This window comes from Pelodiscus sinensis, chromosome 11, assembly GCF_049634645.1.
Source record: "Pelodiscus sinensis isolate JC-2024 chromosome 11, ASM4963464v1, whole genome shotgun sequence".
Taxonomy (NCBI): domain Eukaryota; kingdom Metazoa; phylum Chordata; order Testudines; family Trionychidae; genus Pelodiscus; species Pelodiscus sinensis.
The window spans coordinates 28,296,699-28,320,613 of NC_134721.1; the positions used below are offsets into that span (position 1 = coordinate 28,296,699).

General features: G+C 45.0%; 1 protein-coding gene across 3 annotated transcripts in view; it reads left to right on the forward strand.

Moving 5' to 3' along the window:
- Positions 1 to 23,915, forward strand: part of ERC2 (ELKS/RAB6-interacting/CAST family member 2) — a 1,112,164-nt gene that overhangs the window by 450,778 nt on the left and 637,471 nt on the right. The window contains exon 11 of one of the 3 annotated variants that reach the window (XM_075938889.1): positions 8,741 to 8,812. The exons of the other annotated variants lie outside the window; for them this stretch is intronic. Coding sequence (XP_075795004.1) covers positions 8,741 to 8,812 — 72 coding nt within the window. The remainder of the gene's footprint in view (positions 1 to 8,740; positions 8,813 to 23,915) is intronic. 3 annotated transcript variants of the gene reach the window in all.

Genomic DNA, 23,915 nt, shown 5'->3' on the forward strand with positions numbered 1-23,915 from the left:
AAGATCTCTGATACTGATACTGTAAATAATGAGAGTAAGTACTGAATGTTCTCTATATTCAGTCATGTACAATAATAATGGGATATAAAAACAATGAGGAGTCCTGTGGCACATTAGGGTATGTCTACACTACAGCATTATTTCGAAATATCTTATTTTGAAATACCTTATTTTGAAATAACATGTCTAGACACAAAATGGATTTTGAAATAGCGTTTTGCTATTTCGAAATAGCGCGTCCACACTGATAGGATACTGAATCTCATGTAAGGCCGGCCGGAACTGGTTCTGGCCCGGCATCAGGTCAGGAGTTACTTTGTGTGGCTGAGGCTATCTGAGGCCTGTGCTTAAAAGGACCCCCCCCCCCCAGTCAGCCAGTTCTAAGGTTTCCCCATTTGCTTGCCTACCTCGCTGAGGGACAGCAAAGCATTTTTTTCTCTGCATGCTCTGGTTGCCCTCACTCAGGACACCACAGCACTCTGCAGCATGGAGCCGAAGCTGCCCCTGGGCACTCTGGTGCTTCTCCTGGACCTGTTGCTGTGAGTCTGGCAGCACATTCTGCAAGCAGTAACAGTCTCCCTGGTGTGCCCCACTGGGGGGCTTATGCCTCATTCCTCTCACATCCTTCCACTTACCCTTCCCTAATGCTCCTTCCTGCTGTACAATAAAAGACATGTGTTCATTCCAACAAAGCCTCTTTATTGAAAAAAACTGGGGTAGGGGGGATTGAAACTGAGGTGAGACTGGGGAAAGAAGGTGGGAGAGGGGAGGAGGGAGGGTGGGATAAGGGAGGGGAAAACCTGGGAGGAGGGAAGTGGCAGGGGGAGGAGAAGCTCAGCGCTCAGGGTTGGAGGTCTCTCCAGCCCAACTGTCTCCCAGCACCGTGGGTGCAGGGCCTTGGTGTCCCTGGGGATGTGGGGAGGGTGGGGAGGAAGAAGTGGGAAGGGGCACAGGAGTGGGAGGAGGAGCGGTAGCTGGGGAGGCAGCAGGGGCTACAACAGCAGGAGGCAACAAACTCTGCCCCAGGGTCGATGACCACCTGGGGGGCACGGATCATCCTGCCCCCCAGGATGGAGTCCACGACATCAAAATAGGGGTAGGGGCCTGGGTCTCCCCTGGTTGGGATCTGCTCCCTGTGGCAGCCGCAGCTCTCTGATTTTCATGCGAACCTGCTCCTGGGTTCACATGTGGCCTTTGCTGGCCAGGCTGGCAACCATCTGCCTGTAGATGATTGCGTTCCTCTGTTTAGTGCAGAGATCATGGACATTGGAGGCATTCCCCCAAACCTGAATTAGGTCCCTGATCTCTGCTCTGGACCAGGCAGGTACTCACCTTTTCCGGCCCCTGGCAGGCTCCTGGGAGCTGGCAGAGTGGTCCCGGAGAGCAGTGGAGGGCTGGCTGGCACTGGCTGCCTGGCTCATGCTGGGGCCACTGGGTCAGGTATAGTGACTGCTGGCTCTGGGCTGGCAGGCTTGGAGCTGGCACAGGCACTGTGGCCAGGGTCTACTCCTTTAAAGGCTCCAGGGAGAGGTGGAGGGAAAGGAATTTTCTTGGTTGTACCCAGAGAGTGTACCCAAAGTGGCCACCAGGGCACCCTGGGAAGGGCTGGAGGCCCCCTATTTCAAAATAAGCATCTACACAGCACTTATTTCGTAATAGCAATTTCAAAATTGGCGCTATTCCTTATGGAATGAGGTTTACCAATTTCGAAATAAGCCCTCTGCTATTTCGATTTAATTTCGAAATAGCGGTTTGGCTGTGTAGATGCTGGTAAAGTTATTTCGAAATAACAGCTGTTATTTCGAAATAACTTTGCTGTGTAAACATACCCTCGGAGACTAATAGATTTATTAGAGCATAAGCTTTGGTGGGTGTAAGACCCACTTCATCTGATGAATTGGAGCGGAAATTACAGAGGCAGAGGTATTGCTATCTATCTATATATTTTAGAATACATCTGCCTGTCTGTCTGTGAGCCCATTTGTTCAAGAATTGCTCCTGAACAGTGAGAGCTTGAGCCACCAAATTTGATATACAGTTTCCTTTTTTCCTAGCTTAAAACAAGGTCAGGATTTGGTTGTGCTAGGATAACTGAAAGTCCTGAGAAAGGGACTGTTTTCCATAACTTGCAAAGGGAGAGTGTGATGGACCCCCCCATGATGTATGAAATGGACTTATGGACATGAATATACATAACTCAAAGATGCTTTGAGCAAATTATTCCATGTAACCTATCAATCATCATGTCATCATCCACTGGCTCTGCTTATCTTACTTTGATGTATCTATCATTTTTCTGTGTAAAATTAGACATATGAGGTGTGTCTAGACTACATGGCTCCATTGACGGAGCCATGTAAATTAGTTTATTAGGCACAGTCAAAGAAGCAGGGATTTAAAAAATCCCCGCTTCATTAAAATAAATACGGCCGCCGCACTGTGCCGACGATCAGCTGATCCGGCACAGCGGGGCAGTCTAGATGCGGTGCGGTCGACAAAGGAAGACTTTGTCAACCACGCTGCGTCTAGACTGCCGCGCTGTCCCGGATCAACTGATCGTCGGCACAGCGCGGTGGCCATGTTTATTTTAATGAAGCGGGGATTATTTAAATCCCCGCTTCTTTGACTGTGCCGAATAAACTAATTTACATGGCTCCATCAACGGGTTTTAAATATGTGAATGAGAGACATGGAGGATGTTACCCCTGAAAGTCTTGATGAGCAACTGTTAAACAATCTCTTGTTCTTAAGTCCTAACAGTGGTTGGTTGGGAATGGCCTCAATTCTTTAAAAAAAGAATAGGAAAACAGGGGCCTAGGTCTTTTTGCTGGGCTGCACCTGAAGGAGGAGCCCAAGACCCCATGTGGGGGGGAAGACCTGGTTTGGTGGAGCAGCTGGAAAAGAGGTTTTAGGGTGAGTTTGAAAAAGTTTGTGCTGAGGTTTCAGTGTAGAATTAGCCAAGCATTTTTGTTTCATTTGATTTGTAACCTACTTTGCTCTCACTTATTACCTGTTCTCACTTATTACCACTTAAATCCTACTACTTGTACTTAAAAAAATCACTTTTATTTTCTATCAAACGCAGTAAAAATAATTATCTGGAAGGGCAACCAGTACATCCACTCTCCCTGTCATTGCTAAAGGGAGCTTAGGCTATGTCTAGACTTCTGTTTTTTATCAGAAAAAGGTACACAAATTGTGCTTTGCAATTTGTATACCTTTTTCCAATAGTTTTGTTGGAAAAGGCTTTTCCGAAATTTGGCCCATCTACACTGGGCCACATTTTGGAAAAACGTCCTCTTTTGGAAGAGCCATTCTTCTTTATGGAACAAGGAAGACAGGGCTTCCAAAAGAGCACGTCTACTCTTCCACAAAAAATGTTGGAAGAGCAGATGAGTTCCCTGGATGCGGCAGAGTTTTTCCGGGATACTAGGTATCCCGGAAAAATTCAGTAGTCTAGACATAGCCTTACTGTCGAGGGGCAGTCTGCCCCTCAGTAACCCAGATGTCCCCTACGGCTGGATTACGGACCCCTTCAGACAGGGCTGCCCTTAGTTTCACCCAGATGCCCCTCTTCTAGGGCACACATGGCCTTATAGGCCCAGTTCCCCCAAAGTACAAGTCTCTCTATTCAGGTATATATGGCCCTTTAGGCCCAATCCCCAAAATACAAGTTGCTCTGTAGGGTTGTAGAGGGCTTTTGGCCTAGGCATGCTTCTCCCACACAAGCTAGGGAGCACAGCTATGGTGGGGTGGGCAGGTAGGGGCACTCGGGCCCTCCCACTCCACTGGGTCCCAGCCCAGATCTCTGGTGGCAGCGAACTGGGCTTCTGGGCTTCTTCCTACCCCCTTCAATGCTGGGTGCCGTCCTCTGCGTGAAGCTCCCCGGGTCAGTTCAGTCTGACGGTCTCCCCGCCCAGCGCAGTTGCTGAGGCTGTGGCTGGGACAGCTCCTGGGGTGGCTACAGCAGCTGGCACTGCTCCTGGGGCAGCTGCGGCAGCTGGGGCTGCTCCTGAGGCGTCTGTGGCAGCTGGTGCAGTACAGGAGCGCCTCCCTGAGCTCCTGCCCCTCCGGCTATTCCCCCTGACTGACTGCCTGCCTGGGCTTTTATCCCAAGCCTTACTCTCAAGCATGCCCAGCACGATCATGGGAGTGGGGCCTGTTCAGCCAGCTGGGCCAGGGGAGCTCCTGGGGCTTCAGTGCGGGCAGTGCCGCCCCCTCACACTTACCCAGGTAATTCATTGGGGGTTTTGATCCCATTTGGGGAGTTGTATCCAAGGAAGTTGAGCTCAAAACTGCACTCTCCTTGGACCTGAAGAGGTTCAGTGTCTGTACAACTTCTCAGGGAGGCAGAGATCTCAACTTGGGGTCTTGGCTGGAGGAGACCAGCAGAGCTGGCCAAGCAGGACCGGGTGGTGAGAAGCCTCAGAGAGTGGAAAGGCAAGTGTCAGTGGCCATGACAGGACTCCGTGAGGCACACACGAGGGGTCTTCTGTGATCTCACCCTAAAGATCCACAGAGAGGATGCTATTTGGAAGGCTGAGATATGAGAGTGGTCACTGGGGACAGCGGTACCATCAGGGCTGGAACTCCAATATCTTGCCTGTCAGTGTAACCCACACTCCTACTTGGTGGGGTTTACATCCCATGTAGTAGCGTGCCACAGATCCCTGCCCCACCGAGCTACCACAGCTCCCTGCCCCACCAGACAGCCATACGTGTGTCTCCCAATCCCGCTGGGCAGACCTGCTGCCACATGCTAATGGTGGGCTCACTGTGGGCAGCCCACTGCTCTGCTGGCCCTGCAGGGATCCTTGTCACTGTCCTCCACCAGGGCTCTCTGGTCCTGCAACATCTATGCTTGGACCATGGATGTTGCCGGATCAGAAAATCCTGGTTAAGAGAGTTTCAACCTGTACTAAAATGCCTTCATGCAAAGGCAAGAATATGAAAATCAAGAAACAGTAACAGTATTACTAAGGTATGATATTTAGACTCTCTGGTATTGAGTCTTATAAATAGAACGTCAAATATACATGTACATTGTCTCTAAATAGGATAGATGGAAAGGGAAAAATTAATGGACCAGTAATGGACCATGTCAAATATTTATAATGCCTTCATTAGGAAGTGAAGTTCTTTGGATAAGGATACAAAGAATGAAGAATAATAGAAGGAATAAAAATAAAGTTCACATCAGATCATTTTGGACATGAATATTGTCACATAGCCTGAAAAGTGACTACAGGCATTATCTGTATAAAGGATAAATGGTTAAGTACAGGCAGTCCCTGGATTACGTACAAGATAGGGACTGTAGGTTTGTTCTTAAGTTGAATCTGTATGTAAGTTGGAACTGGCATCAGCCGCTGCTGAAACTGATCAATTTCAACCGCGGCTGAATCTGGATGCCAGTACTGACTTACATACAGATTCAACTTAAGAAACCCAGGCGTCCCCAAGTCAGCTGCTGCTGAAACTGACCAGCAGCGGCTGAATGAGGACGCCTGGGGCAGAGCAGCTGGGGTGCTGCCGGGTTGGTCCGGAGCGGCGCTGCGGGACCAACCCAGCAGCCCCCAGCTGCTCTACCCCAGGGGTAGGCAAGAAAAGCCTGGTCTGCTGGGGGGGGGCACTACCTGCACCCCCCCCCGAAGACCAGGGGGACAGGAGCAAAGCTGCGGAGCATGCCCGCAGTGGGACAGCCCAAGCGTGCCTGGGCTGTCCCGCTGTGGGCGTGCTCCAAGGCTTTGCTCCCCGTCTCCCTGCAGAACAGGGTGGCGGCTTTGCTCGGGTGTCTTTGGTCTGCTGGGGGGGTCCAGCGGCTTTGCTGGACCCCCCCAGCAGACCAGGGGGACAGGAGCAAAGCCGCCCAGGCAGCGGGACTCCCTCCGCCTGGGCGGCTTTGCTCGGGTGTCCCTGGTCTGCTGGGGAGAGTCCAGTGGCTTTGCTGGATCCCCCCAGCAGACCAGGGAGACCAGGAGAAGCTTTTCTCGCCCCGCAGGACATGGGTGGCGATCCGCCGCCCGTGAGCTCCGGGGCGAGAAAAGCCCCGTTCGTAAGTGCGGATCCGACATAAGTCGGATCCGCGTAAGTCGGGGACTGCCTGTATAACATCCTGAGTGTAGAGCAGACCTATCTAGCATGCAGTGCAAAAGCAGCATATATTAAGTGTGATTTTCTTTAATATTTTCATATCTTCATTAATATAGCAAACAAGAATGCATAAATAGTATGTTCAGGAAATTCACAGGTAATACTACATTGAGGTGCAGTTGCAGACATCACCTGAAATAATAGAAAGGAAATTTAAGAGATTAAAAATATGGGCAGCTTCAAATAAGAAAATTGCTTCTTAACACACCTTGGTGAGTCTTACGCAATAATGCTGAGAGGGTCCTACAAGTGATGATGAAGAGCAAATTAGACAAGTATTTACAACTTGATATAAAAAGCAGAGATGCAATTTTGAAGTGCAGATAGAGAAGTATCATGTAACAGTGTGGAGGGGTAATAATCCCTGTTGAGGTGACTCTGTTATGACTGCAACTAGAGAATTAATTTGAATTTTGGACTTTTTATTGCAAGAAATATAAGGACAAATGGGAGGGACTTCATAGAATACAAATACATGAGAAGTCTGATGGTGTTTACTCTTGAAAAAGGTTAAAGGTTGTTGGCTCAATGAAATCTAAGGGAGGATATATCCCTATTGTGTCTTTGAGGGGGTGTTAATACCGAGGTGGAAGGAGAATTATTTACCACTTCTTCAGGGGGCCAAGATTAATAGCATTAAATTAGACTGACAGTTATATGTTAGGTTGTGGGATAGTATCCAAATGGGAGTAGAGGAAGTGCCATTGCCTGAGATTTTTAAAACTAGACTGGACAAAATATGAGTAAATATGCAATAGAGATCAATATTGCACTGGCAGGATGATGGACAATAAAACAAATAGATCTTTTTCAATTCTAATGTCAATGATTATATGTGCATGTGCCCATAGGACCATAAACCACTAGTAACTGTATAAATCAGGTTCGCTGTCTGATGCTCAGGAGATTTCTAGGAGGTTATCCTGTCCTGCTGTTGTCATTAATTTGTTTGGTGGGGAGGGAATAAAATATGCTGCCTATTTTGTCAGTTTTTCCTAATGTACCAGATTTAGCTCTTTCACTTCAATATTGGTCACTAAAGGGATATTTTAAATTACGGGTTTCAGTAGTTCTCTTGCTTGTGACACTTAAGGGATCAAAATACAGAACCAGTTTTCAGAACAGATTTCTCGTTAGTTTTTCAAGTTGTAGTGCAGATTTGACAATTTATAAACAGTGCATTATAAACATGCACTCTCTACATGAAGATGTATGTTGACTTCTTCGTGCTCTCTCAGGTTTGGAAGCCTACAAAAATTCTGCTAAATATGATTAGTCTTGCTCCCCATCTACACTTCTGGAGGCCATCTCCCCTGGGAAAAGCTGACCATCTGACAGTTCTTGTGCAGCCATCAGCTCTTAACCCCAAACCCTCCTGCTCTTACTGTCTTCCATTGCAACCTTCCTTTCCAATGTTACTGTCTCCTGATGTTTATATAGACACCTTCTGTCTCTTCTGGAACAAAACTATCCCCTGTGGTTCTAATTTCCTCCTAAGAGCCTTTGTAATTTCTTGTTTTAGACAGAGGCCCACAAGTTTATTCACTGAAAATTAACATCCAGTAAAACAGATAAGATGATTTTCCCAGACAGGAATTTACCTGTCCACCTTAAGTGACATGCACTAAACTACACACATACTGTACTGTAGCCTGTTTTCAACTTGAGCTTATATTAGTGCATATTTAAGGCCAGATGCTTTTCTATGTCTTGCATGCCAAATAGCATGGCAACTTACTGCAAAATCTGCTTGAATATTCTTTTCTTATGCCAATGCCTCCTACTTGTGTGCAGCCTTACTAACTATCTGTACAAAAATGACCCTGTGCAGTAGAGCCACAAAAGTTATGGAAGCACCTCAGAGTTTCATCTGGAGAAATAAACCATATGAAGAGCTAAACAAAGTTAAAGTTCTTTGTACAGTAGCCAATAAGGGGTCACATCTTCAACTGCTCTGCATACACAACCAGGGCCAGATTTTCAAAAGAGTTCAGCATCCAGCAGCTTTCATTGTGACAGTTAGGGACAGACTTTCTAGTGTTCACACCCATTGTTCTGGTCTTTTGAATAGGCAGCCCTGTGCAACTACAGAAAATTACTAGTAAGGAGGATTCACATCTTTATATAGCATAATCTTAATTACATTGTAAGATCCTTGAGCATGTCTTCCTTTGTGTTTAGAAAGCACCTAATATATTTTGGATGCACTTGAAAGGAGTGTGAGTATTGCTTAAAAGAGTTCAAGAGCTATGTTGTTTTTTTCAGTGTTGACTGATACCCTAAGGAAAAGATGACACAAAATGAGTATTTCCACCTACACTAGTTTATATTATCAGCTTGTGATTATTTTGACCAGCTTCCTGTTAGAGATTAATTTTAGCATTAGGGTCTGGTTCGCTCTCAATTAGAGTCTGGCAGTAGAAGCCAAGCCCTCAGTTTAGGAGCTCCTTTTCCTTTCAGAGCCTTCACTTCTCTTGGCTTAGTTTCCACATTGTCTGGCTATTATAATTCTGTAGAAGTGTCATCACGCTTGAAGGCAGCTCCCTCCTCGAGTCTCATTTTGGCTTTCTCCTCCTCTTTTTCCTAGTTGCTCTGTGGGAACTCAGCAGCCAGTCCCTTCCCTCTGAAGGCCCTGTGGCTGCCTCAGTATCCTGAACAGGTAAATTTGCATCCTGTATGCTATGGCGGAAAAATGGAATCCTCCCATAGTATTTAGAACTTGTTAGAAAAATCATGGAAACACACACACACACACACACACACACACACACACACACACACAGATATAAAGTGAGAGAAGAATAGAGTTAGGTTTGTGGATATAGATGGAAAGATATGGATTTTTGGTAGGTGAAAAATAGAAAAATGTCTGTCCCTTTATTTTTTATCAGTTCTACTGGTTCTGATAATTTCCCATTACTTCGTTCATTCATTCGTGAATAGGGCATGATTATGGATATGATTTTATGGTAAAATTAGGTAAAATTCATGGAGCAGTCATGTAAAAATGTATAAAATCATGGTATAGTCACAGCAGGGCTGAAGCAAAAAACAGCCCCACTACAGGAGTCTGAAGTTGAAGTCATGGAGATGTGTTAAAATCACAGAATCTGTGATCAGATCATACACTTAGGAAGGTACCATTACAGTGTTTAAGCATATATGAGTTATTAGCAAAGTGGAGGTATTTTATTACAGGTAATCAGAAAAACTTTCTGTACATTTTACAGATGCCATCCTATGTGTACAAGTACATGGTCTCAGCATAGTTATATATATATTTTTATCATTTAGTAACTATTTGTTGAGCTGTACATATTTTGTAACCAAGGGGACTATTCTCCCAGTTAATTTCTAACCAAACAATGTTTCTATAATAGAATTCTTTTATTTCCATAGAGTTTTTCTTTTGAATAGTTTAAGCTTTTTACTACTATGAATTGGTATTATGCCTATTTTACAAATGGATTAAACTGAGGCATAATGTGTATCTGTTGTTTAATCACACATGAAGTCTGTTGCTAGAACAGGCAGTCCCTGGGTTACGTACAAGATAGGGACTGTAGTTTTGTTCTTAAGTTGAATCTGTATGTAAGTCGGAACTAGCATCCAGATTCAGCCGCTGAATCTGGACACCAGTTCTGACTTGGGGACACCTGGTGTTCTTAAGTTGAATCTGTATATAAGTCAGAACTGGTGTCCAGATTCAGCGGCTGAATCTGGACACCAGTTCTGACTTACATACAGATTCAACTTAAGAACACCAGGCGTCCCCAAGTCAGCTGCTGCTGAAACTGATCAGCAGCTGATTCCAGGAAGCCCGGGGCAGAGCAACTCTGCCTTGGGCTTCCTGTAGTCAGCCGCTGGTCAGTTTCAGCAGGGGCTAACTTGGGGACGCCTGGGGCAGAGCAGCTCGGGTTCTGCTGGATTGGTCCAGTAGTGCCAAGGAGCGGTGCTGTGGGACCAACCGGCAGCGCCCCACCTGCTCTACCACAGGCCCCGGGCTTTGCTCCACATCTCCCTGGTCTGCTGAGGGGGGCACTAGCTGCGTCCCCCCCAGCAGACCAGAGAGACGCGGAGCAAAGCGGCGGAGGACCCGGGCCGGACGCGCTGCGCTTCCAGATCAGCTGGAAGCGCCGCGGTCCGGCCCCGGGTCCTCCGCCGCTTTGCTCAGCGTCTCTTTGGTCTGCAGACCAGAGAGACGCTGAACAAAGCAGTGCAGGACCCGGGGCCGGGCCCGCGGCGCTTCCAGCTGATCTGGAAGCGGCCGCGGGTCCGGCCCCGGGTCCTGGGCTGCTTTGCTCCCCATCTCCCTGGTCTGCTGACTCCCGCAGCAGACCAGGGAGACCGGGAGCAGCTTTTCTCGCCCCGGAGGAGGCGGGCGGCGGGACCAGGCGTCCCGCCACTCCAGTCCTCCGGGGCGAGAAAATCCCCGTTCGTATCCGCGTAACTCGGGGACTGCCTGTATCTGAATAGAACTCAAATCTCTTGATTCCTAGTCCTATGTGTTTCACCACTATGCTATTCTTACTAAATCTAGCTTACTAACATGTATTTTTAAGCAGATTAATATTAATGTTCTTTTTAATTTTATCTATGACATATTATTTACTAGATCTCTGTCCTTTCCATATTGTTCAAGTAAAAATCAGTGGTTTTATTTGTTGTTCCTTCTATTGAGCATATCTTTTCTCTTCTTTAATAGTAGTTTTAGAGTTATTTTGTGGCCGATGAATTAAAATTGAGTGGTCTGTGAAATAAAGTTAAAGGTACAGTAAAATCTATGTGGCTACAGAATTTAACTGCGGTTTTTTCTAGTCAAAATATAACATAGGCATCAGAATGTTGCTGAATTCCTGAGTTAGCTGCTTTCTACTACTGAGCAGACAAGCATAAACAAATTAAGTTATACATGGCAAAATCAGGTTTAATAGAGATAATAGTTAGGTCTTTTCAGCAGAAAGTTTGAGTAATTCTTCTAGAGATGTCCCAGTGGGTGCTCCACTCCAGGTGAAGATGCGTCCTTGTGCCTTTGCTCAGAGAGTTTTGCAGAAGTACCCATATGGGTCATGCACACATGGTGCCTGCCTTGTGTGCTCTTGATGCTTCAACTAGTGCATGTGAGACCCAGCCTCTTCAATTCCTTATCAATGTTCCCTGGCCTGAGATGGAGCAAATTAGTCCAATTGAAAACCTTCATTTCAAATAGATAAGTTTAGATAAATTAGCAAGTATACATGTTTGTTATTATGGTATAATAGTTTTAGACAACTTATGCTTCAATTATTAGAATTACATTATCTGTTTTAAAAAAAAGTGTTTAATTTCTATCCCATACTACAGTTAGTATTAGGTTAGGAATTTCCTGGTTCACCAGCTTTTAAAAGACGACATTAGTGCCATGGCAGCAACACAAATTACATCAGCACTGGATCGGTTAGTCTCCTTGATCTCACAATCTCCTCTCTAAGGCACTTATGTCTCACTGGGGCCAACAGTACAACACCAACATCTACAATATCATTGTAGTTCTTGAGTGAGGAAGATGAGGTTGAAGAGGTACCATTCCTCCCTGCAGAGAGGTGGGCTGTGTCTACACTGGCATGATTTTGTGCAAATACTTTTAACGGAAGAGTTTTTCCGTTAAAAGTATTTGCACAAGAAAGCGTCTATACTGGCATGTGCTTTTGCGCAAAAGATTTGCTTTTGCACAAAATCATCCATGCCAGTGTAGATGCTCTCTTGCGCAAGAAAGCTCCGATGGCCGTTTTAGCCATCGGTCTTTCTTGCACAAGAAATTGATGTTACCTGTCTAAACTGGCCTCTTGCGCAAGAACACTTGCACAAGAGGACTTATCCCTGAGCAGGAGCGTCAGAGTATTTGCGCAAGAAGCACTGATTTTGTACATTACAACGTCAGTGTTCTTGCGCAAATACTCGCGGCCAGTGTAGACAGGCAGCAAGATTTTGCGCAAAAGCGGCCGCTTTTGTGCAAAATCTTGCCAATGTAGACACAGCCGTGATGTGTAGTGCAGATGGACACTCTCAATGTGTCCATTGCTTGGAGGAACCTCATATTCCACAAAAAGGTGCCCCTTGTAACAAGCTGAAGGCTAGGGCATGAAGAGATAGAGAACTGAGACTTAAAATTGTATTGATGGAGAAGTCCTTAAGACCAGCCTCTGATCCTGAATAGGAACCTTCTTTCCAGTGGAGATCACAGGTCTCTGGTCCTCAAAGGCCAAAGAAACAGCCATCTTCCTTGCTTCATAGAGAGCAGACCAACACAAAAGGTCACTGACCAAATTGCTCTTGTTGGTGCTAGATGCACTATAGCTTACTGCCTTTGACTCTCTGGCATCTGTGGCACTGCCTGTGGTGGCTACTGCCAGAATCTAACACACTGGAGCCAAGGCTAAGGGCTCTAAGCTGCCAACCTCCAAAGGAGGCAACTCCAAAGGAAATGGCATCAGCAACCCATTTTATTGACATACCACAGAGTAATATCATTAGAGCAATGGCACCAACACAAACAACATTAGCACTGGATTTGTTGGTCTCTTGATCCTGTGGTCTTGTCTCCAATGTACTGATGTCTCACCTGGGCTAGCCATACTACACCAGCATCCATCTTCAATACCATCGCAGTTCTCGTGTGAGGAAGATGAGGAAGTTGAAGAGGTATTCTCCCCTCACTAGTCCTCCCTGATAAAGATGCCTATGGCTGCTGGATAACTATAATCATGGCCCATGTATACTCATGACATGTCACCATAGTATGTCCACCTGAGGGTCACTGGCGATACTGGAATCCCTAGTGGTCTTACAGAGGGCACTATGGCAGGTGCCCCAGCCCACAGAGGGAAAATACCAGATCCACATCTCCACCTTTAGAAACTGTAGCAACTGAGACACAGAAGGAACCCATGATAGAGTCAGAAGAGGACACTGCTCCTGACACCTTGCCAACCAGCAACAATTGGAAGACAGTTTACTAGGCTGGTTGGTCCTTTGGTCTGATCCAGTATGGCCATTCTTATGTTATTATGTAATTCATCCTCCTTATCAGAGAAAACTATTGTTTCTCCACCCGCTTCTCCCCCATGGCAGACATTACCCAACTCCAGGACATATTTGAAAGAGTGACTAATGAGTGTAAATTTGATTTGGAGGCAGTGTTGGAAACTCATGATGAATTAATTGATATTGTAGGGTGCATCTACGCAGCAGGGCTTAACTTGAAATAAGCTACGCAAATTTATCCACATCAATTGTGTATCTTATTTTGAAATAGCTTATTTAAAAATCAGGAACATCTACACAGCACTTATTTCGAAACAGAGCACTCTTCCTCTGATTTTCCTTACTCCTTGTACAAAGGGGGTTACAGGAGTAGGAGTAAGAAGTCCTCCAGGTTGACAGTAGTTCAACATTATTTCAAAATAACTACCAGCTGTGTAGATGTGGACAAAGTTATTTTGAAATAACTAGTTATTTCTAGTTATTTATGTTGCTGTACCGTTACATACAGTTACACATCTTCCTCCTCCAGATAGCTACACTTACTGGCAATGCTATCATGGAACCTACCAAGATGGTGTGGCAAACTACAGCCAGAAAACCTCCAACCTGCACAAGGGCAGACTGAAAATATTATGATCCCTCAGAGAGATTGGACTTTCTGTTCACTCACCTACCACCCAACTCTCTGGCAGTGGAATCAGACAACCAAAGGGCAAAAAAGAGCACTTTTGATCCACCTCCTTTAATAGTAAGAGGTTCGACTGTTTGGCCTCAAAGTATACTCTTCATCCACACATTGGGAATTTATGTGAACTTTATGAATGACATTCCTGAAGAAAAAAGGCAACAATTCAAATTTCTTGTCTCTGAAGGACAGATGGTTGCACAGAGTTCTACGGATCTCACTGGATGCTACTGACATGGTTCCTAGATCCACCAAACTGGCTGTTGTGACACGATGAGCCTTGTGGTTTAACTTCTCAGTATTTCCATGGTAGATTCAAAATCTGCCCTTTGACAGATTTTGGCTAAGAACTTCTTTTTTTCTCGATGAGGAATAGCACTTGATGACAGGTTTGTGGGCCATCCTCTGGTCTCTCGACATTCATACACCTGCCATAATGAGACAATACAGGTTACAACCATATCAGTGAATTACATACCTGACATACACACAGATCCAGGCTGGGCCATGGACAGGAGCAGAGTCCTGGGCCAGCGGAGGGACCCTGGGTGGCAATGGAATCTCCGGGGCTGATGGTCTGGACCCCAGGTTTGTTGGGCTACAGGGCCAGTAGGTGATGGGACCCTGAGGGCCTGTGGAGCCTTTGAGGCCAGTGGGCAACAGGATCCCACGGTGGGCAAAGCCAGTTGAGCTGGTTGAACCCTGGAGGGCTGGAGGGGCCCCATTGTGGCCACCTGGAGGTTGGCTCCTGGATGTGGGGAAGCTAGGTACAAATCCTGGGAGTGCTGCAGCACCCTTCACACTTGTACTTCTTGTGCCTGTCCTCCCACTTCACCGTCTACCTTCAGCTATCACTTGAAATCTCCCATCCCTAAACTTCTGCCCACGTTCATACTTCTGCATGTATCTGATATTTCCTTTTTAGGGATACTCTGTTGCCAAAGGCTCAAAATCTCCAATACTTGGTTAATAAAATAAAATCTTTTCCTCTTTCTTGTTCTTCATATCTTCTATCCTTTCCAACAATCAGGCTTGGTACTGAACTTTTTTCTTTGACGCTTCTCTCTCTGCATCTATTTGCTCATTAAATCTAATCGCTGCTCATACAGTGTGTCCAGATTTTTTTTCTTGTGCTCTGTATTGCCATTGACAGGATGCTACTCCACGTAGTCCATAGTCTGGTCCCTTCCTATCTTGAGTACTGTAAGTGCTATTTTCTGACCTGTTTCTCCCATCCTTTTCTCTTTCAGTGTACTGTGAATGTTTTTGTGTTAATATTTGCCAGAGGATGTTGTGAAGACCAGGACTTCAATACGGTTAAAAAGAACTAGATACATTCATGGAAGATAGATCCCTCAATACATACTAGCCAGAGTGGGTAGGAATGATGTCCCCAGCCTCTGTTTGTCAGGAGCTGGAAATGGATGACAGGAGAGAATTCACTTGATGATTATCTGTTTCTGTTCACTCCCTCTGGGACATCTGGCACAAACCACTGTCGGAAGACAGGATACTGGGCTAGATGGACCTTTGGTCTGACCCAGTATAGCTGTTCTTATTTTCTTATTTTGACTAGATCTTTGCCTTATTGCATCTGTGCACTAGTTCCCCACTTCTTTGAAATAGAAGTTCAAACTTCTGTATATTTCAAAGCACACTCCGATCTTTACACCTTCAGCCATCATGCTTAGAAAATTATACTTTTGTATTTGAATTGGAAGTGAGAAACAAATACAAGTTCAATCATTCTTCAGAGTCCCCTGAAAAATCTGTTTTGTCTATTAAATAAACAGAGACAGCTAGCCACTCTGTTTGTCTGCTGTTGGACTGTTCTGACTTGTCATACATAGAAGAAGAGAGCTCTTGGCAGGCTATTGCATGCTGTTAAGTGCATTCTAATTGTTTTAAAGAAACATGCACATTTTAAAAGTTTTACAACACGTAGATTTTATACATAGGATGCTACTTGGTATGTTTTCACCCTAAAATATTGAAAAATGAAGCTGAATAATTTGAAAGCTTGAGCTGAGAGCAACAATCCTCGTAAACTTGTAAACTGAGGTTGGTGGCATTCTGCTACAACTAAAGATGGAGAAGGCAGTTATAATTAAATTATGGAAAATGGCAGGCACTTAAAATGACCTGTTAAACTATTTTAGGCACCTTTTCTAAATGGATATTTAAGCTTCATAAAAATTAGCTTAATAAGAATGTAATATAACTTCTGAAGAGTAAGTTTTCCAAAAAGAGAAACAACTGTGAATAAACCTTTTTGTGTTTTAGAACATAAGAACATAAGAATGGCCGTACTGGGTCAGACCAAAGGTCCATCTAGCCCACTAGCCCGTCTGCTGACAGTGGCCAGTGCTAGGTGCCCCGGAGGGGGTGGACCGAAGACCATTGTCAAGCGATTTGTCTCATGCCATCCATCTCCAGCTTCTCACAAACAGAGGCCAGGGACACTGTTCCTACCCCCTGGCTAATAGCCTTTTATGGACCTAGCCTCCATGAATTTGTCTAGCTTCTCTTTAAACTCTGTTATAGTTCTAGCCTTCACAGCCTCCTCTGGCAAGGAGTTCCACAGGTTGACTATGCTCTGTGTGAAGGAGAACTTTTGCTTATTAGTTTTAAACCTGCTACCCATTAATTTCATTTGGTGTCCTCTAGTCTTTATATTATGGGAACTAAAGAATAACTTTTCTTTATTCACCCTCTCCACACCACTCATGATTTTATATATCTCTATCATATCGTCCCTCAGTCTCCTCTTTTCCAAACTGAAAAGTCCCAGTCTCTTTAGCCTCTCTTCATATGGGACCTGTTCCAAACCCCTAATCATTTTAGTTACCCTTTTCTGAACCCTTTCCAAGGCCAAAATATCTTTTTTGAGGTGAGGAGATCACATCTGTACACAGTACTCAAGATGTGGGCGTACCATAGATTTATACAGGGGCAGTAAGATATTATTTTTTATCCCTTTCTTAATAATTCCTAACATTCTATTTGCCTTTTTGACCACAGCAGCACACTGTGTGGATGTTTTCAGAGAACTATCCACGATAACTCCAAGATCTCTTTCCTAATTTGTCATAGCCAAATTAGCCCCCATCATACTATATGTATAGTTGGGGTTATTTTTTCCAACATGCATTACTTTACACCTATACACTTTAAACTTCATTTGCCATTTTGTTGCCCAATCACTTAGTTTTGTGAGATCTTTTTGAAGTTCTTCACAGTCTACTTCTGTCTGGACTATCTTGAACAGTTTAGTATCATCCGCAAACTTTACTATCTCACTGCTTACCCCTTTCTCTAGATCATTTATGAATAAGTTCAATAGGATTGGTCCTAGGACTGACCCTTGGGGGACACCACTAGTTATCCCTCTCCATTCTGAAAATTTACCATTTATTCCTACTCTGTTTCCTGTCTTTTAACCAGTTCTCAATCCATGAAAGGACCTTCCCTCTTATCCCATGACAATGTAATTTACACAAGAGCCTTTGGTGAGGGACTTTGTCAAAGGCTTTCTGAAAATCTAACTATACTATATCTACTGGATCCCCCTTGTTCACATGTTTAACCCCTTCAAAGAACTCTAATAGATTAGTAAGACATGATTTCCCTTTACAGAAACCATGTTGACTTTTGCCCAACAAATTATGTTCTTCTACATTGTGGTGTATGAAGGCACGGACTCCGGCTGGTGCAAGCACAAAATCGTTTTATTGCAAGATTACAACTAACTTTATTCCCTCTCAACTTCCCAAAAGTCCACATCCTGCTTTTCACAAACTGTGCTTTCTCACAGTCCCAACACAGCATTCTCAAAGGTTGTTGACTCGGGCAGATGTTGTTATTGTTGGCTCAGGACTCTTGATCACGCGTCCCCGCTGACTCCTGGATTGTCTTCCAAGGTCTGCAGCTTTTCTTGGTTTTGTCCTTGGGTGCCCTGTCACGCGGTCAATGCACTATACTTGTTGATTCTCTACATCTCCCCCTCTTTTATACAAATTAATACCATTAATAAGTAACATTGTCATTACACGAGCCTCAACTTGCTGAGCAGAACGAATACAAGAAAAAAGTAAAGAAAGAATTATAAAAAACACAATAAGCCCACTTGCAAGTCCAATAAACACACACATGCACAAATTTAATCCAGAAAACCATGTAGTAGGATTAAGCCAAGATAAGTCAGATTGCAAAGTAGCAAAAACCTTTTGTGTGGTTAATTCTTGCAATTGCTGAATTTGGTTCTTTAACTGAGCATGCAAAGAATTAACATGAGAACGTAAAGAAACATCAAAGGCACCCTGTAAATGGTGTTTAACAAGGTTCCAATCATGAACTGATGAATTCCAGGGGAGGGATGTTACACAGAGACCTCCAGCAGTGTGCTCCCAATCACAATGCAGAGACAACCTAGTCTTTAAGGCTGCATGCCTATCACCAAGCCAAATGACTGCGGCTTCTAGGGCTTCAAGCCGCGCCAATATCTCTTCATCAATGGTCTCCTGCGTTTGGAACTCTCGTGTAACGTTTATTAGAGTTTCCCCTACCATTTTTGCAGTCTTAACCGACTGAGTTAAAGAGGCAATAGCAGCAGTGGCAGAAGCAATAATAATAATTGCTGACACGAGAGCAAAAATCAGCCACCCCAAAAATCGCTTCGTACGTCTACGATGTTAGTAATCTCCTCCTGCAGCAACTTTGTAAGATGGCCAAAGCCACTATCTCCTTCCCAGTCTCGTGTGAGATTAACAGGAATCCATAACTCAGGGTGTCGGCGAAGAGGGAACACAAAGGTTACATTATCACTCATGGAAATGCAGGTCTTATATCGCACCTCAGACAACATAACAAAATAACAAGAATGGGAAAAATTACATCTCTTAAAACTTGCATTTTTTGCCAAGGCAAAAACATATGGTTGCGAAGTACAAACCATAACACTATTATCTTGCTGCTTAATATAGTTAGATGTATAATTCTCTAAAATCAAACTCCCTAAATTATAACCCATAAATGCTAACCCTATCCGCCACACCCCCTTATGTAACGTGGAGGCCGTGGCGTTATCCCCATTAGTAATAAATTGTAACACAGGACCGCAGAGCCTCCCCCATGCCACAAAAGGCTATGATTATACCGGCCAAAGGGGACAGTGTGATTGTCCCACAGCATACCATGAGGGCCCCAATCCACAACTGCGCCGAATTCGCCCCGGAGTACCAGGGGGCTGCGTCCACGACATGCCTACCAAGCCGGTGCTGCATCTGCTGATATCCTTTTTATCATGCAGCGGGGCAAATCGGGGGCGTACGGCTCCCAGGAGTCATTACCGCTTCCGTGCATCCCGGGAATGCTCAGTAAGGTATAGTTAACCCTTCCATTGTGCTCCCGCGCCACTAGGTGCAACTGTGGCTGCACGGGCACACAACCTGAGTCATAAAGGGTAGAAAAGCAAAGCGGTGGGAGGTCAGTGACAAAGGTGACATTGGTAACATTAACGACCTCGGTTTCCTGTTCCGCTGCAGGAGGTATCCACACCCCTCCCACCCAATCGGTACCATTGTTACTGATGGGCGGTGAGGGATCCCACCACGTCACAGGTCTGAATACGGAGAGATCAATGATGTGTGCCCAATACAAATGTGCTGTCGCAGTATGCACACAGAAACCGCTCCACAGGAACCACAAAAATGCAGTGGTGACCGTCATGGATTTGTCGCTACGGATCGGCAGCGGTCCCTTCATTCTCTAGTTGAATCTCTTGTGCCAATGGCGTACCAATCCTGGCTGGCTTAACAAATTGCACAGGAAGCCAATAGGGACCTGAGGGAAGAGAAACACAGGCATACCCACATCCCCACGTGATTAATGGAATGGGACCTTGCCACTGTCCAGATTCCAGGTGTCTGTAGTAAATCTGTGGCCGCTCCGGCCACGCAGAGTCTTGCTCAAAGTGGCGCTGTGCTGCTGTGAAAGACAAATCAAAAAGATTTTAAAAGTTTAACACATACATAGCTTTGTCCAAACGCTCCTGTGGGGTCATTCCCACTGGATTCCCCCTTTTTTGTTTATCAAGAAGGGTCTTGAGAGTGCGGTGCGTGCATTCAACAATCGCCTGCCCCGTGGGGGAGTGTGGAATGCCTGTGGTGTGGCTTACACCCCAATCCTGCAAAAAGGACTGAACTTTGTGGGAGATATAAGCGGGACCATTATCAGTTTGAACAGAAACTGGAACACCCATAACAGCAAAACAATGTAACCAATGCCGAACAACATCACAAGCCTTTTCTCCCACATGGGCAGTAGCAACAATAAGGTGGGAAAAGGTATCAACAGTAACATGTACATAGCGCAATCTGCCAAATTTGGAAAAATGGGTCACATCAGACTGCCAAAGTTCATTGGCCTGTAGGCCTCGCGGGTTAACACCGCTAGGTACCAGTATGGCGGATAGACGCTGGCAATCCGGGGAGGCGCGAACTATATCTTGCGCCTGCTGTTTAGTAAAGGAAAATTGCTGAGCTAATGATCTAGCATTCTGGTGAAAAAAATCATGTGAAAGTCGTGCTTGTTGTAACACATTGGGCCGGACAAGTGGCATAGTCAGGGCATCAGCTACAGCATTACCCTCCATGATGGGCCCCGGTAAAGTGGTATGTGAGCGAATATGGACCACAAAGTACAGGTGTGTCCGAGCCAATAAAAGGCGTGACAATTGCAAAAGGAGCTGAAAGAGGAGGTGATTATTGACCTCCTTGAGAGAGGAGCTCTCCAAACGCTGTACTATACCAGACACATATGCCGAGTCTACAAGAAGATTTAACTGTTCCTCCGAAAATAGTTCAAAAGCACGCACAGCCGTGGCGAGCTCAACAATTTGGGTTGAGCCTTGCACACGGAAAACATCCGAGTTCCAGGGGGCATCATCGCCGTCCCTCCACACAACTACGTCCTTGCCAGTGTTCCCTGAGCCATCAACAAATACAGTGAGTGTGCCAGGGAGGGGGATGTAAGAAAGCATGGTCCGGGGCTGCAGAGGCAGTTGTGGCAAAGATTGTAATAGCCGATGGCATGGCAAGGTGTACTCGATCCACTCCAAGTAATCAGCCAGCGCAATCTGTAAACTAAGGCTTTGAGACAGCCAAAAATCAAAATCAGCGCGTGTCACAGGAATATGAAGGACAGAAGGATCCGCTCCGGTGAGTTGTTGGCAACGGACACGACCCTGAGAGATTAGACGAGCCAGCATATCCGTTGCCGTGGTAACTGTTTTTGAAAAGGAGTGCGGAAGAAAAAGCCACTCCAAGGTGCGCAAAGATAAGTTTGGGGACACGGGACTGTTGTCCCACTGGCCAATCAATGCATAAGGCTGAAATGTGTGGTAGATTAAAAACAGTCGAATTGGAAGGTACACATCTCGGCAGTGACCAAAGGCCGTCTGTATTTTTTCCGCTACGTGCTGTAACACGGCCACAGCTTTGGGTGTTAAAGCACGAGGTGAGGACAAATCAGAGTCGCCCCTCAAAAGTTGGAACAATGGAGACAATTCTTCTGTAGTGACCCCCAAGGTTGGCCGAATCCAATTGATGGTACCTAAAAGTTTCTGTAGATCATTTAAAGTGGTGATGGACGTGGCAATTTTCAACGGCTGTGGGTGGATCTCAGACTCATAAAGTTTCCACCCCAGATATCTCCAAGGGGGCACAGCTTGAACTTTCTCCTCAGCGATACACAATCCATATCGTCGCAACAGTCGAGAAGCCAAATCATATAAAGCCTGTAGGGCCGCTTGATCAGCGGTGGCAAAAAGAATGTCGTCCATATAATGGCGTGTCTGGGCTTCGGTCAGCGCTGAATCCACCACAGTCTGGCAAATGGTGGGGCTATTCATCATGCCTTGGGGCAGAACAACCCAATGATATCGTTGCATCGGGCCCTCGTTATTAACTGTGGGATGGTAAAAAAGCAGTCCTTTAAATCAATCACCTTCATACACCACTGCTAAGGTATCATGGAAGGAGAAGGGACCCCCGGCTGAAGGGGCCCCATTTGCTCCATAACGGCATTAATTGCTCTGAGATCTTGTAACAATCTCCACTTCCCCGATTTTTTGGGGATGGTAAAAATAGGAGTGTTCCATGGGCTGGTGGAAGGGACAATGTGTCCCAAGGCCAATTGCTCCTTCACAAGTTTTTGCGCTTGCAACAGCCTCTCACCCTTCAGGGGCCACTGATCAACCCAAACAGGTTTGTCGGTTTTCCAAGTCAGTTTGAGATGAGGCAGTACGTCAGTGGCCCGTGCTATAAATTTGTTGAGAGAGTGACGTTCCACTGGGACAAAAGGTCCCGTCCCCATAAGGTGCAAGGCACCGCCAGTACATAAGGCCACAAGAGGCTCTGCTTGCCTTCGGGTCCCTCGATTAAGAGGGAACGTGCGCTTTGCGTTCTTCCTCTCCAGCATCCAGCTGAAACTGAGCTGAGTTGTTCCCTTTTATACTTGCCCAGTACTTGAGGCATGCCCATTATAGTGCGGAGGGGAGGGGTGGGACTTCCTCTGCTCACAGTGTATTACCCCGCACTGGGCCTGAAGGGGTTATGTACACCCTGACACAGATGGCCTAAGTATAGCCATGAGAAGAATCTGGAATTTTGGCTAATATTTTCTTATAATAGCCATTTTGTAATTAAGCACAGAATTTGGCCTTTGTAAGTGAAGGAGAAAAATCAAGTTACTGCTTTTATTTTTATTGTGTATTCACAATAAGCAGTCAGCCATTGTAAGCAGTCAGCCATTGACATGGCATTGTGAACAATATATGCTGTAATTGTGGCCTCTGATGGTGCTCTTCAGATTTTTATACATTTTTGCTTGCAAAATTGAGTTTATACATGTATACATAGTTTGCATATGAACCTAATGTTTATTTCCATTACATAAACATGTGTTTCCTTTTGCTGTGGTTGCCAATCTGAAGAGGAAAGTGTCAAAAGAAAAATAATTTAAATTTGCAAGAAGTGAATAACTAATTTTCATTATACATTATTATGCCTTCTTGCCTGTCTACTGAACTTTAGCAGTTGTCTGAGGCCTGACAAGTCAGTTTCCTAGTGGAGAAGTCAAGGATATGGAGTTTAGATATTTTGCAAGTGTACATTTGTACACCAGTACTGGAACAGAGATGGTTACAGATACATGCATACAATCTCTCTTTCAAGAATGTTAGATAAGCACTTATGTCCAGTTCTCAGGAAGTTACTCTATCTTCAGAATTTAATCTACTCAGACTGCAATGCAGAGAGAAAATTATCTTGCTATATTTCTATAATAGCTAGTGAGAGCCCTTCTCTTTTTATAATTTCCCATTCCATTTGTTAGGTGACATTCTAATCAGCCTGATATCAAAGTCCATCACTAGGTTGCTCAATTACCTCCCCCCTGCAGTTCAGAGTTCAAAATTGGTGTGGCTTGGGTGATAGCCATCTTCTTGTGCAAGAGTGCTCACCAATATTTTTTGGCTTCTATTGCTAGCCCAGTGCCAGGTGTAAGAATGTCTCCTGTTAACTTCTATGGGGTTCAGTGCAATATATGGAGGCAAAAAGATGACAGAGAAAGTAGATGAGATCCACAATGAAAATGGAATTTGCTCTCTGACACAGATATCTAGAGGCCCCAGTATCAACCAGAATACACAAGCTGTAGATACAGAGAGTCCCACACATCATTACATCTCCTGTTTCCTCACTATGGTAGGTCTCTGTGTGTATTTTATTGCTGCATTATGAGTTGATAAATGATCATTTGACTTTTAAAAAAGTGTATTATCCTGTGCTTGGTATATTTATGAAAATGTGGAAAACTGAAAATGTAACTACATAGAAGAGGATTAATATACACACATGGGGTATAGTCTCTTGAGCTCTGTGTGCATTCTAACTCTTGTTAATACGAGTTACTCATGTTTATCAATAGTGATAGAAATGTAGCCGTGTTAGTCTGGTGTAGCTAAAACAAAATACAGGACTATGTAGCACTTTAA